Below are 14,582 nucleotides of genomic sequence, written 5' to 3'. Positions count from 1 at the left end.
GGGCTGTTTCCCGGTCCTCAGAGCCTTTGTGCCCCTCCCTCTTCCAGCCCCTCCAGGATGGTGGCAGCCAGAACGGCACCCGCTCTGTCCCCTCGGGCAGCCAGGACTTTGAGCGCAACAAGCCACAGGTCCAAACGGCGCGATCTTCCAGTCCCGCAATGCCCCCCTCCCCATTCCATTTCCGGCACTTAGACACGAGTCGAGGTAGAGGAGAAAAATCTGCTTTATTTTATTTTCACCATTTCTGGGGTGGCTATGGGGGAAGTGAGTGGCGCGCTTCGAAGGTGTTCGGAGCCATCAGGTTTCAGTGCTGGGAGAAGGTAGCTTCCATGTCGCAGGCAGGGTCGGCGTGGCAGCCGTCTGGAGGAAGAGGTGGAGTCAAGGGAATCCCGGCCGCGCCCCCGCCCTCCTCCCCCTGGCCCCGGCGCGCCTCGCCCTGCTCACCCGGGCTGCAACAGAGGCCGAAGACTGCGCAGCGGCCCCCGCTCCCGCACGCCTTCTGGCCGGACTGGCAGGGCGACGGCAGGTAGTTCTCCTCCTGGCAGCGCAGCGCCTCGGCGGTGCCCACGAAGCAGCCCAGCTCTTCCGCGCAGCAGATATTGGGCCCGAAACAGCGGCCTTTGCCCCCGGGGCCGCAGGGGAGGCACTGCGGGGACGAGCGGGGTGAGCGGGAGCCGGGGTGGTGCGGGGGACTCACTCGGAGGACCCTGCGAGGCCAGGCGGGGTGCGCCGGGCTAGGATGCTGGGGTCCGGGGTTCGGAGTTCGGGCGGGACAGCGGGGCTGCGGGCGCGCTGGGGCGCCGTCTGGGCCTCGACCACGGTCAAGGGCGGGGCGTCAAAATCCGCTCAGCTCCTGGGGTTCTCAGGCGAGGCCGGAGCGGGACGCGCTCCTGTGGCTGCTGGTCCCTCCCGCCCCGGAGCGCCGTGGGACCAGGGCTGGGGACTCACCTTGCGCACGTCGAGGTCCGGCGCGGCCCTCTTGCCTCCCAGGGGGCAGTTCTGGATGTAGCAGGCTGAGGTCAGCGCCAGGAGGCCGAGCAGACAGCAGGCGAGGCTGGGGCCGGCCATGGTGCGGGTGCTCTGGATCCAGGGTCCGTGACTGGTGGCGGTCTCTCCGGCCTGGCCTTTTTATGCTTGGGCATTGCGTCGGTGGAGCTCTGTTTAAGAGGTTGGTAGTATGATTGGTCACAGAAGGTCGCCGTGGGTCAGGCCGAGTGCGTACGGGCTTTCCTTTTCATTAGCAGGGCCTGGGCCGGGGTCAGGGTCACCGCGTTGGCTAATGGTCTGGGCACAGAAGGTGAGGTGCCTTGCGGAAGGAAGCAGGCCAGGGTGGCCTGGGCCACTAGGGCGGGACAGGGAGAATTTGGGGTGGGGTGTGGCCCAGCCGAGGACTTTATCCAGCCTCCCAGTACCTCGAGGAGGTGGGCTGGGGCAGGGAAGGTGGACACTGGGACCCCTCCAGGTGGGAGGAGGCTCCGGCAGGATCCGCCCACCCTCTTGGCCCACCACGCATGTGGATCCTTGTCCCCTCTTTTAGGAACATTTTCTCTTCCTAAACCCAAATTTCCTGAAAACCTCTTCACCCTCACCACACAGCAACACCCACTTCCCTGCACCTGGAACTTAGATAGGAAGAGATCACATCTGTCTCTAATCTGTAACTGATATTCCACCTTTCCTTCCACTATAAATTAGGCAACAAACCACAGCAGAATTAGCAATACCTGTGGCTTTGTCACAAATCAAAATAACAGATAACTTCCTATCACAGCTGTCACAAATGCCTCTATATACTGTTTAGATTCATTATATCTTCAAAATTATCACAGTTATTGGGCCACCACCAGATCTTGCTATCTAATGGTTAAATAAAGAAGCACATTTGCTGGGCGCGGTGGCTCACGCTTGTAATCCCAGCACTTTGGGAGGCCGAGGCGGGCGGATCACGAGGTCAGGAGATCGAGACCACGGTGAAACCCCGTCTCTACTAAAAATACAAAAAATTAGCCGGGCGTGGTGGCGGGCGCCTGTAGTCCCAGCTACTCGGAGAGGCTGAGGCAGGAGAATGGCGTGAACCCAGGAGGCGGAGCTTGCAGTGAGCCGAGATTGTGCCACTGCACTCCAGCCTGGGCGACAGAGCGAGACTCCGTCTCAAAAAAAAAAAAAAGAAGCATGTTTATGACACCACCAAAATGTGTTTTGGCTGGGCGCCGTGGCTCACACCTGCAATCCCAATACTTTGGGAGTCTGAGGTGGGCAGATCACTTGAGACCAGAAGTTCAAGACCAGCCTAGGCAACATAGTGAGAACCCCCAACTCTACAAAAAATACAAAAATTAGCTGGATGTGTTGGTGTGCTGCTGTAGTCGCAGCTACTTGGGAGGCTGAGGCAGGAGTACCGCTTAAGCCTGGGAATTCAAGACTGCAGTGAGCTGTGATCATACCACTGCACTCCAGCCGGAGTGACAGAGCAAGAGCGAGACCCTGTCTCAAAAAAAAGTGTTTTAATGTTTTGATATCTGAATATAAATATAATTTTTTTTCTTGAGACAGAGTCTTGCTCTGTCGTCCAGGCTGGAGTGCAATGGTGGGTGCCATCTTGGCTCACTGCAACATCCGCCTCCTGGTTTCAAGCGATTCTCCTGCCTCAGCCTCCCAAGTAGCTGGGATTACAGACATGCATCACCACGCCTGGCTAATTTGTGTATTTTTAGTAGAGATGGGGGTTTCACCATGTTGACCAGGCTGGTCTCGAACTCCTGACCTCAGGTGATCCACCCGCCTCAGCCTCCCAAAGTGCTAGGATTACAGGCGTGAGCTGCTGCTGCTGGCCCTATAATTGGTTTCTTTTGTAATTCTATTTCTCTCGTTTTCTACATTAAAATTTTTTTTGGCTGGGCGTGGTGGTTGACCAACCTGGCCAACATGGTGAAACCCCATCTCTACTAAAAATACAAAAATACAAAATACAAAAATACAAAAATTAGCTGGGCATGAAGCAGGCACCTGTAGGAGAATCAATTGAACCCAGGAGGCGGAGGTTGCAGTGAGCCAATATCATGCCGCTGCACTCCAGCCTAGACGACAGAGTGAGACTCCGTCTTAAAAAAATAAATTTTTTTTTGCATTTTTAATATATCTCAAAAGGAAAATAATTAAAAGAAGAGATGGATTACCCCAGTGGGAGAAGTATTGGTAGATATTATGAACAAGAAAGGAAAGGAGCTGCTCAACTCTCCCTTTGTGAAAGCACCTGCCACCCAGCTGCTGGGAGTGCCCTCTGCAGGTGGCCCTCAGGGGTAGCTCCTCTAGGGCCTGCTTCAGCTGCAGAGCGCTGCCTGGCCCAGGGTCACACCCTTCCCAGGTGGCCCGCATCCAATGACTGGTCCATTTTGGCCCAAATGCAGGATAAATCTGAAGGAGCATTTTGGCTCCAGAGCTCCCTATGGGGTCAGCTACGGTCTGCATAGCAGTTCTCCCTCTGCCCACTCCTATTTTTGATCCCTCCCTCCCTCCCTCCCAAAGGTGTGGGTCCCCAGAGCCTTCTGTAATACAAACCCTCTTTGTGAAACCATCTCCGTCTGCTCCCTAGGGAACCCAACCTGTAGGGAACCCAACCTGAGGCAGAATGGAAGAAATGAGAAGCACTGTGAGAGACCAGCCTCAGTGTGGGCCATTCCCCGACCCCTGGGAGAGGAGAAAGGGACAGCTCCAGACTCTCCTGCCCTCTTCTTGAGGAAGGTGAAGAGGCCAATGGGGCCAAGCAGGTCACAGAGCCCATCTGACCCTAGTCACTGGCATGAGCTGTCCAGCACCCAGGAGCTGGTCAGGCTGACTTGCATTACAAATCAGCAGCCAGTCCTCTCTCACCCAGATTAGCTTATTGGCATTCCGGGCCTAGAAGTCCAAGGGCCTGACCCAGCAGTGGCCCAGAGAGGTCTCTCACCTGCTCTGTGGGCACGATGACCTCACTTGAGCTAACACATGTGCATAAATTACCATAGTATTATGTCCCCCTGATGGCCGCATCCCTTCACCTGTTCAACAACCTCTCTTCTGAAGATGCTCCGGGTCCCATTACAAATGCCTGGAAACAGCAGCGACAAAACACAAAAACCTCTGCCCTCATGGGGCTTATATTCTAGTGGAGGAAGAGAGATGTTAAACAATAAACACATTTCAGTTAGCTAGGAAACAAGTATAAACAATAAACATACTTCAGTAACAACACACATATTGCAGTAGATTAGTAAGTGCTACAGAGATAAAAGGGAGGCCTGCTGCGATTTCACCGAGGGTAGTCAGTGTAGACTTCTTTGTGAATAAGAGAAAATAAGCCATGCAGATATCCGAGGGGACATTAGTTTTCTGTTGCTGTGTAACAAATTACCACAGGCCAGGCACGGTGGCTTATGCCTGTAATCCCAGCACTTTGGGAGTCTGAAGCAAGAGGATCACTTAAGCCCAGGAATTAGAGACCAGCCGGGGCAACTTAGGGAGACCCAGACTCTATAAAATGTTTTTAAAAAATTAGCTGGGTTTGTTGGCATGCACCTGCAGTCCCAGCTACTTGGGAGGCTGAGACAGGAAGATCACTTGAGCCCAGGATTTCGAGCTGCAGTGAACTAGGATGATGCCACTGCACTCCAGCCTGGGTGAGGAGTGTGACTCTGTCTCAAAACGAAAACAAAAACACAAAAGCTGCCACAAATTTGGCAGTTTAAAACAACATTTGCTTATTACATTGGGCCAGGCATGGCTTAGCTGGGTCTTTTGCTCTGGGACTACGATCAGGGTGTCAGCCAGGCTGCAGTCCTTTCCAGAGCCCAGGTGATTGTTAGCAGAATTCATTTCCTTGCAGCTGTCAAACTCGTGCTGGCCTGCTTCTTCAAGGTCAGGAACAGAGAGAGTCTCTGCTGCTTCAAGTCTAAGCACACAGGGAGTCCTTTTCTAAGGGGCACCTGACCTGATTAGGTCAGACCCACCCGGATCACCACCCTTTTAACTCAAATTGATTAGGTGTCTTCATTACATCTGCAAAATCCCCTCACCTTTGTCATATTTTTCTAATGTTTAGAAGAAAGTTGGCTGGGCACAGTGGCTCACACCTGTTTTTGTTTTTGTTTTTGTTTTGAGACTGAATCACGCTCCGTTGTCCAGGCTGGAGTGCGGTTGGCTGGGCGTGGTGGCTCCCAGCACTTTGGGAGGCCAAGGTGGGTGGATCACTTGAGGTCAGGAGTTTGAGACCAGTCTGGCCAAAAGGGTGAAACCCTGTATCTATTTAAAAAAATACAAACAAATTTAGCCGGGCGCAGTGGTGGAAGCCTTTAGTCCCATCTACTCGGGAGGTGGAGGAACCCAGGAGGTGGAGGTTGCAGTGAGCCGAGATCACGCCACTGCACTTCAGCCTGGGTGACAGAGTGAGACTGTCCATCTCAAAAAAAAAAAAAAAAAAAAAAAAAGTTATGGGTTCTACCCACATGAAGCCAGAAAAGATTACACAAAGGTAATCATTGTGTAATCCACAGAAAGATAGCAGGGGGTGAGAATTTCAGTGATCCACTTTAGCATTCTGCCTGCAGTGGAGGGGTGGAAATGACAAGTGCCGAGGTCCTGAGGCAGGAATGTGCCTGGCATGTTCAAGGAGCAAGGAGGCCAGTAGTCCTGGAGCAGAGTGACTGAACTCCTGAGATCAGAAAGGTAACGTGGGACTGCACCTCACAGGGCCTGGGCTTTTCCTCCAAATGAAATGGGGGAATGAGAGGGAGTTCTGAGCCAGCTTACGAAAACTTTGGATATAGTGCTGTGAAAAGACTGTGGGGAGCCAGGCACGGTGGCTCACGCCTGTTATCCCCGTACTTTGGGAGGCCGAGGTGGGCGGATCATGAGGTCGGGAGATCAAGACCATCCTGGCTAACATGGTGAAACTCCATCTCTACTGAAAATACAAAAAAATTAGCTGGGTGTGGTGGTGGGTGCCTGTAGTCCCAGCTATTCAGGAGGCTGAGGCAGGAGAATTGCTTGAACCCGGGAGGCGGAGGTTGCAGTGAGCCAAGATTGTGCCACTGCACTCCAGCCTCGGTGACAGAGCGAGACTCCTTCTTAAAAAAAAAAAAAAAAAAAAAAAAAAGATTGTGTGGAAACTAGGGAGGAGGCTATGCAGCAATCCCTGTGAGTAATGGGAGTGCAATGTGCGTGTCGAGAAGTGACCTGATTCTTGGTGCATTTTAAAGGAGATACCAACTGCAGTTTGCTGATGGATTGGATGTGAGTGGGAGAAAAAAAGAGGAGTTGAAGATGACTTCAATATTTCTGGTCCGGGCCGAGTGGGATGGCTCATGCCTGTATTCCCAGCTACTCGGGAGGCTGAGACAGGAGAATCACTTGAACCCGGGACGTGGAGGTTGCAGTGAACTGAGATAGCACCATTGCATTCCAGCCTGGGTGACACAGTGACTCTGTCTCAAAAAGAAAAAAAAGATTTCTGGGCCGGGAGCTGTGGCTCACGCCTGTAATCCCAGTACTTTGGGAGGCCAAGGTTGGGGGATCACCTGAGGTCAGGAGTTTGAGACCAGCCTGGGCAACATGGCGAAACCTTGTCTCCACTAAAAAATACAAAAATTAGCCAGGCATGATGGCGTGTGCGTGTAATCCCAGCTACTAAGGAGGCTGAGGCAGGAGAATCACTTGAACCCAGGAGGCAGAGCTTGCAGTGAGCCGAGATGGTGCCACTGTACTCCAGCCTGGGTGACAGAGCGAGCCTCTGTCTCATAAACAAAAACAAAAAACAAGATTTCTGGCTTGAGCAATGGGAAGGATGAAGGTGCCATCAGCTGGCATGGGAACGTGAGGGTGGCACTGATTTGAGTTGGGAAGAGCAGGGGCTCAGTGCTGACCTATCATGTTTGGGGTGCCCGCTACACATCCAAGAAGAACCTGAGCAGGCATTTGGAGGTGTGTCTGGAGTTCAGGAGAGAGGTCTAGGCTGAAGCAATGGTCAGTACCAATATTTATTTATTTTATTTATTTATTGAGACAGAGTTTTGCTCTTGTTGCCCAGGCTGGAGTGCAATGGCACAATCTCGGCTCACTGCAGCCTCTGCCTCCTGGGTTCAAGCGATTCTCCTGCCTCCCTCCCAAGTAGCTGGGGTTACAGGCATGCGCCACCATGCCCAGCTGATTTTGTATTTATAGTAGAGACAGGGTTTCTCCATGTTGGTCAGGCTGGTCTCGAACTCCCGACCTCAGGTGGTCTGCCTGCTTTGGCCTCCCAAAGTGCTGGGGTTACAGGCGTGAGCCACCGTGCCTGGCCAGTACCAATATTTAAAGGCCCCACCAGAGTGACATCACCCTGGGGCAGGACAGATGGAGAAGAGGACCAAGGATCCCACTCTAAGCAAGGTAGGAGGTAACAAGCAAGGGTCTGAGGACAGGGTTTCACAGAGGAGGAAGTGTGCCAGATGCCAAAGGACATGTAAGGGAGGGACTGAAACTTGAACTTCTTTATTTAAAAAACTCCAGTGAAGTGCAATTTACAGATTGTAATTTGTACCCACTCTAAGCGTACTGTTTGGTGATTTCTGGTAAATTCAAACAGTTGTCCAGCCACTCCCACAATCCAGTTTTAGAATACTCTATCCCCATGTAAAGTTCCCCCATGCCCATTTGCCTGACTGCTGGCGCCCACCCCAGCCCCAGGAAACCACTGACAGAGATTTGCCTTTTCTGGAAATGTCACCTAAATGGAACAATACAGTACTTGATCATTTATGTCTGGCGTTCTGAGGTTCATCCAAGTTATTTTGTGTATCAGTAGTGAAACTACCAATGCAAAATTGTAACTGAGACAGTGAAAGAGATCTGACCTAGCCAATTCCATCTTACTTTAACCTCCAAGCTGTCCTTGTTCATTCCTGGGCGTAGACCGAACTTACTTTGGGATGAACTTAGTATATAGTTTATAGTTTAAAACAAAGGCAATAACAGCCCTTTCCCAAACCAAACCTCCTTCTTGCCTGGGGACTAGACTGCCTTGGTAGAATTAACATATTAGCCACAAGATTAGAAATTATGGTTTAGGGGTCATGCGGCTGGAGGCTACAAGATTCTGACCCTCTCCAAATTGCTCCTGGGGATAGCATCACTATTGTAAAACCTAAGATCATTGCTTGAGATATTTTGCAGACCCTGCACTCTATGGATCAGTTAGCACCACCCAGATCAATAAACTGGCTCATCTGATATTGTGGCCTCCAACCAGGAACTCACTCAACGCAAGAGGACAGCTTCTTCTCCACCTCAGCCAATAAACACTCCTGACTCAATGGCTGCCCTGCCACCCAGCACATTATTCTTAAAAACTGATTCCTGAATGCTCAGGGAGACTGCTTTGGGTAATAATGAAACTTCTGTCTCCTGCCCAGCTGGCTCTGTGTGAATTACTCTTTATTGCAATTCCCTTGTCCTGATAAATTGGCTGTCTAGGCAGTGGGTAAGGTGAACCTGTTGGGCGGTTACAGTAGTTCATTCCTGTTTATTGTTTTTCTTTTTTTTTCTTTTCACTTTGTTGCCCAGGCTGGAGTACTGTGGTGCAATCTCAGCTCACTGCAGCCTTGACCACCCAGGCTCAAGCGATCCTCACCTTTCAGCCTCCAGAGTAGCTGGGACTACATGTGCACACCACCGTGCCTGGCATATTTTTGTATTTTTTGTAGAGGGTTGCACGTTGTCACCCAGGCTGGAGTGCAGTGGCATGATCTCAGCTCACTGCAACCTCTGCCTCCCGGGTTCAAGTGATTCTCGTGCCTCAGCCCCCAAAGTAGCTGTGATTACAGGTGTAAGCCACCATGCCTGGCTAATTTATGCATTTTTTGTAGAGATGGGGGTTTCACTGTGTTGCCCAGGCTGGTCTTGAACTCCTGAGCTCAAGCAATCCACTTGCCTTGGCCTCCCAAAGTGCTAGGATTACAGGCATGAGCCACTGTGCCTGGCCTCATTGTCATTTTGATTTGCATTTTTCTGATGATTAATAATGTTGAGCAATTTTTTCATATACCTGTTGGCCATTTGTATGTCTGTTTTTTTTCTTATTTTATTTTATTTTTTAGAGACAGAGTCTCACTTTGTTGCTCAGGCTGGAGTACAGTGGTGCGATCATAGCTCACTATAACCTCCAACTTGTAGGCTCAAGCATGCATGTCTTCTTTTGAGATATCTATTCAGATCCTTTGCCCACTTTTTTTTTTTTTTTTTTTTTTTTTGAGACAGAGTTTCGCTCTGTCACCCAGGCTGGAGTGCAATGGTGTGATCTTGGCCCACTGCAACCTGTGCCTCCCAGGTTCAAGCAATTCTCCTGCCTCAGCCTCCCGAGTAGCTGGGATTACAAGCGCACACCCACCACGCCCGGCTAATTTTTTGTATTTTTAGTAGAGACAGGGTTTCACCCTATTGGCCAGGCTGGTCTCAAACTCTTGACCTTATGATCTGCCCACCTCGGTCTCCCAAAGTGCTGGGATTACAGGTGTGAGCCACTGCGCCTAGCCCTTTGCCCACTTTTCACTAGGATTGTTTATTTTTTTTGCTGCTGAGTTGTTTGAATTCCTTGTATATTCTGAATATTAGCCCCTTGTCAGATGAATGGTTTGTAAAGATTTTCTCCGATTCTACAGGTTGTTTCTGTTGATTGCTTCCTTTGCTGTGCAGAGGCTTTTTAGTTTACTGTATTCCCATTTGTCTATTTTGTTGTTGTTGTTGACTGTGCTTTTGAAGTCTTAGCCATAAAATCTTTACCTGAACCAATGTCCTAAAGTGTTTTCCCTGTGTTTTCTTCTAGTAGATTTATAGTTTCCGGTCTTATGTTTGTCTTTAAGCCATTTTGAGTTGAGTTTTGTACATTGTGAGAGATAGGGGTCTAGTTTTATTCTTCTACCTATGGATATCCTGTTTTCCCAGCATCATTTATTACAGAGGATGTTCTTTCCCCAATGCTTGTTCATGATGCCTTTGTCAAAAATCTGTTGACTGTAAACACATGGATTTATTTCTGGATTCTCCAGTCTGTTCTATTGGTCTGTGTCTATTTTTTGTACCAATAACCTGCTGTTTTGATTACTATACCTTTGTAGTAAATTTTGAAGTCAGGTGGTGTGATGCCTCTAAGCTTTGTTCTTTTTGTTCCTTACTGCTTTGGCTGTTAGGTATCTTTTGTGGTTCCATACAAATTTTCGGATTGTTTTTTCTATTTCTGTGAAGAATGTTATTGGTATTTTGATAGGGATTGCACCGAATCTGTGGATTGCTTTGAGTAGTACAGTCATTTTAACAATATTAATTCTTCCAATCCATGAGCATGGGATGCCTTTCCATTTGTTTGTATCCTTTTCAATTTTTTTATCAGTGTCTTATAGTTTTCATTGTAAAGGCCTTTCACTTAACTATTAGTAATTAAGTTTTGGGGGAGTCAAAAGTTATATGTGAATTTTCTAGTGTGCAGGGTTTTGGCGTCCATAACCTCCACATTCTTCAAGGATCAACTGTATTTTGTTGAGGATTTTTGCATCTATGTTTATCAGGTATATTGGCCTGTAGTTTTCTTTTTTTGTTGTGTGTGTCCTAGTCTGGTTTTGGTATCTATATAATGCTGGCCTCATAGAATGAGTTAGAAAAAAATTCTCTTCAATTGTTGGGAATAGTTTGAGAAGAATGGGTGTTAGTTCTTTATAAATTGGTAGAATTCCGCAGTAAAGCCATCTGGTCCTGAGCTTTTCTCTGTTGAGAGACTTTTAATTATTGATTCAATGTGGTTATTCATCATTGATCTCTTCAGGTTTTCTATTTTTTTCCTGGTTCAATCTTGGTAGGTTGTTTGTGTCCAGGAATTCATAGATATCCTCTAGGGTTTCCAGTTTGTTAGTGTATAGTTGTTCATAATAGTTTCTAATGATCCCTTGTATTTCTGTGATATCAGTTGTATGTCTCCTTTCTCATTTCTAATTTTATTTGGGTCTTCTCTCTTTTTTTCTTTGTTAGTCCTGGTAGTGGCTTATTGATTTTTTTTTCTCACACACCAAGCACAGGTTTATGGATTTTGTTTGTCTTTTTTAAAAAACAACTTTTTATTTCATTGACCCTTTGTGTCCCTGTTTTAGTCTCTATTCTATTTAGTTCTGCTCTGATCTTTATATTTCTTTGGGTTTGGTTTATTCTTGCTTTTCCAGCTCCTTGAGGAGCATCATGAGGTTGTTTACTTGAAGTCTTCCCACCTTTTTGATGTAGGCATTTGTTGTTATATAGTAGGCTATAAGTGACTGTTCCAATAATTTTGGCTTCCAAATGATTGGAAACTGAAAACATGCAAGGCCAGTGTGGTGGCTCACACCTGTAATCCCAGCACTTTGAGAGGCAGAGGCAGGAGGATCACCTGAGGTCAGGAGTTCAAGTACAGCCTGGCCAATGTGGTGAAACCCCGTCTCTACTAAAAATACAAAAATTAGCTGGGCGTGGTGGCGGGTGCCTGTAATCCTGGGAGGCAGAGGTTGCAATAAGCCAAGATCGCACCATTGCACTCCAGCTTGGGCAACAAGAACGAAACTCCGTCTCAAAAAATAACTAACTAACTAACTAACTAACTAACTAACTAACTAAAAGCATGCAGGAGTATCAGTCACTTATAACAGTCATTTTTTCCCCCAATTTTATGGAATTGCATAGAATATTTTTTTCCATCTGTTCACTTTTAGTCTATGTGTGTCTTTACAGGTGAAGTGAATTTCTGATAGGCAGCATACAATTGGGTCTTTTTTTTTTTTGGACAGGGTGGTGGTGACAGCAATCTGTTTGGGCCGGTCCCCAGGCCCCTGGGTGGCGTGCTGGTACTGGCAGCAGCAGGTTGGGTGGGCCAGTGCCTGGGCCTCTGGGAGATGCACACAGGAAGCAGTGGTAGGCAGGGTGGACCTGTCCTTGGGCTCCTGGACAGTGTGCATGTGTGGCATGCACACCAGTGGCAGTGAAGCCGGTGGATCAATCCCGAGGTCTCTGGACAGTGCACATGGACAGCAGCAGTAGGTGGGGTGAGCCCGTCCTTGGTCCCTGGAAGGAGTGCATGTGTGCTGACAGTGCAGGTCAACCCCCAGACCCCCCGATGACATGCATGGGTACTAGCATTGACATCAGTAGGTAGGGTGGGACCCTTAGGCCCCTGGATGGTGCACATGGGTGGTGATGGTGGTGGGCTGGGCAGATTGAATCTCAGGCCCCTGGATGATGTGCACAGGTGCTGGCAGCAATGGTGGTGGCGAAGGGCAGGGCAGGCCTGTTTTCAGCCCCCCAGATGGTGTGCATGGGCAATGGCAGTGGCAGGCAGGATGGATTGATCCCCAGGTCCCGGAAGGCATGCTCGGGCACCAGTGGCAATGGTGGTGGGCAGGGCGAGCCTGTCCTCAGATGTCCTCTGCACCTGCAATCAATGTGTGGGCTATCTCCACACAGCCAGTGGAGTGGGAGAGAATGGTAGCCCCAACAAAGAAAAATAATTCATGAATAGTATTTTTTCAGTTTTTTTCCCCAGCTTTATTGAGGTATAATTGACAAATAAAAATAGAGTATACGCAGCCAGGCACGGTGGCCCATGCCTGTAATCCCAGCACTTTGGGAGGTCAAGGTGGGCAGATCACTTGAGGTCAGGAGTTCAAGGCTAGCCTGGCCAACATGTTGAAACCCTGTCTCCACTAAAAATATAAAAATTAGCTGGGCGTGGTGGTGGGCGCCTGTAATCCCAGCTACTTAGGAGGCTGAGGCAGGAGAATTGCTTGAACCTAGGAGATGGAGGTTGCAGTGAGCCAAGATCATGTCACTGCACTCCAGCCTGGGTGACAAGAGCAAAACTCTGTCTCAAACAAACAAAAAAAGTATATATTTTCTCACACTTGTAATCCCAGCACTTTGGGAGGCCGAGGTGGGAGGATCACCTGAGGTCAGGAGTTTGAGACTAGCCTGGCCAGCATGGTGAAACCCCATCTCTACTAAAAATACAAAAATTAGCCAGGTGTGGTTGTGCACACCTGTAGTCCCAGCTACTCAGGAGGCTGAGGCAGGAGAATCGCTTGAGCCTGGGAGGTGGAGGTTGCAGTGAACTGAGATCACCCCACTGCACTCCAGCCTTGGTGACAGAATGAGACTCTGTCTCAACATAAAAAAGGAAAACAAACAAACAACAACAACAACAAAAAAAAACAAAAAACAAACCCAAGGGACTTCTGATGTGAGTATCCACTGAAGCTTACCACAGGTCCACATAGCATTCTGGTTAACTGTGGACATCTTGAGTACCAGTTCTACTGGATCTACTGGATCATAAGGCCCAAAGTACAGAGTTGCCTGCCTTGCAACTGGACTCCTAAGCTGTCCTCTCTTGCCCTAAATGCCCCTCAAAGCTGGCAGCACTTCTAGTCCTGATGAGCAGAACATTCAAATGTGGCCAATGCTGACTCCAAAATTCAGAGGTTCACCGTGCAACATGTCTCCTTTTTAGAGAGAAAGAATGCAAGGTACAGCAACTTGTCCATCATTTTTTTTGGTGAAAAGACAATCTGCCAGGCTCAGTGGCTCATGCCTATAATCCCAGCACTTTGGGAGGCCAAGGTGGGCAGATCACTTGAGCCCAGTAGTTTGAGACCTGCCTGGGCAACATGGTGAAACCCTGTCTCTACAAAAAAATATAAAATTAGCCAGGAGTGGTGGCATGCGCCTGTGGTCCCACCTACTCAGGAGGCTGAGGTGGGAGGATTGCTTGAGCCTGGGAGGTCTACGCTGCAGTGAGCTGAGATGGCACCACTGTACTCCAGTCTGGGTGACAGAGCAAGACTCAGTCTCAAAAAAAAAAAGAAAAAAAAAAAAAGACAAACTGTTTTGTATTACTATAAGAACAACACACATATTTACATAAGACCAGGCATTCGTATGATGCCCTTTCTACCTTCGTGGCCAACAAATTTATGCAGTCACACCTCACTGTGTCATCTTCTCCTTGGGAAATATTTCTCCTTCACTTTTCTTGAGTAAAATTTTCATAAAGTGTACAAATCTTTTTTTTTTTTCTTTCCCTGAGACAGAATCTTGCTTGTTGCCCGGGCTGGAGCGCAGTGGCACAATTTTGGCTCACTGCAACTGCCGCCTCCTGGGTTCCAGCGATTCTGCTGCTTCAGCCTCCCAAGTAGCTGGGATTACAGGCATGCACCACCACACCCAGCTTTTTTTTTTTTTTTTGTATTTTATTGTTTTTTTTTTAGAAGAAGTCTCACTCTGTCACCAGGCTGGAGTGCAGTGGCTCAGTCTTGGCTCACTGCAACCTCTGCCTCCAGGGTTCAAGCGATTCTCCTGCCTCAGCCACCCCAGTAACTGGGATTACAGCTGTGTGCCACCATGCTTGGCTTATTTTATTTTTTATTTTTGAGACAGAGTTTCGCGGTTGTTGCCCAGGCTGGAGTGCAATGGTGTGATCTTAGCTCACTGCAACCGCCGCCTCCTGGGTTCCAGTGATTCTCCTGCTTCAGCGTCTGGAGTAGCTGGGATTATAGGCACCTGCC

General features: G+C 48.8%; 1 protein-coding gene across 3 annotated transcripts; it reads right to left on the bottom strand.

The window, feature by feature from the left end:
* Positions 1-205: 205 nt before the first annotated feature.
* On the bottom strand, positions 206-5,476 carry OXT (oxytocin/neurophysin I prepropeptide). Of its 3 annotated transcripts, XM_055264935.2 has the most exons (5): positions 5,052-5,476; positions 4,038-4,141; positions 949-1,157; positions 445-646; positions 206-360 (listed from the first exon to the last, which is right to left on the bottom strand). In XM_055264935.2, the coding sequence occupies exons 1-5, from the start codon at positions 5,058-5,060 to the stop codon at positions 225-227; spliced, it is 660 nt and encodes a 219-aa protein (XP_055120910.2). In that variant the 5' UTR covers positions 5,061-5,476; the 3' UTR covers positions 206-224. The 3 variants fall into 3 exon arrangements, with proteins under 3 accessions (XP_055120910.2, XP_063490285.1, XP_055120909.1); XM_063634215.1 differs by lacking the exons at positions 4,038-4,141; positions 5,052-5,476 and adding an exon at positions 4,000-4,015; XM_055264934.2 differs by lacking the exons at positions 4,038-4,141; positions 5,052-5,476 and having other exon boundaries at positions 949-2,139.
* Between the last annotated feature and the right edge of the window lie 9,106 nt (positions 5,477-14,582).

Source organism: Symphalangus syndactylus, chromosome 24 (genome assembly GCF_028878055.3).
Source record: "Symphalangus syndactylus isolate Jambi chromosome 24, NHGRI_mSymSyn1-v2.1_pri, whole genome shotgun sequence".
NCBI classification, from domain to species: domain Eukaryota; kingdom Metazoa; phylum Chordata; class Mammalia; order Primates; family Hylobatidae; genus Symphalangus; species Symphalangus syndactylus.
This window is presented reverse-complemented; position numbering and strand designations above follow the sequence as displayed.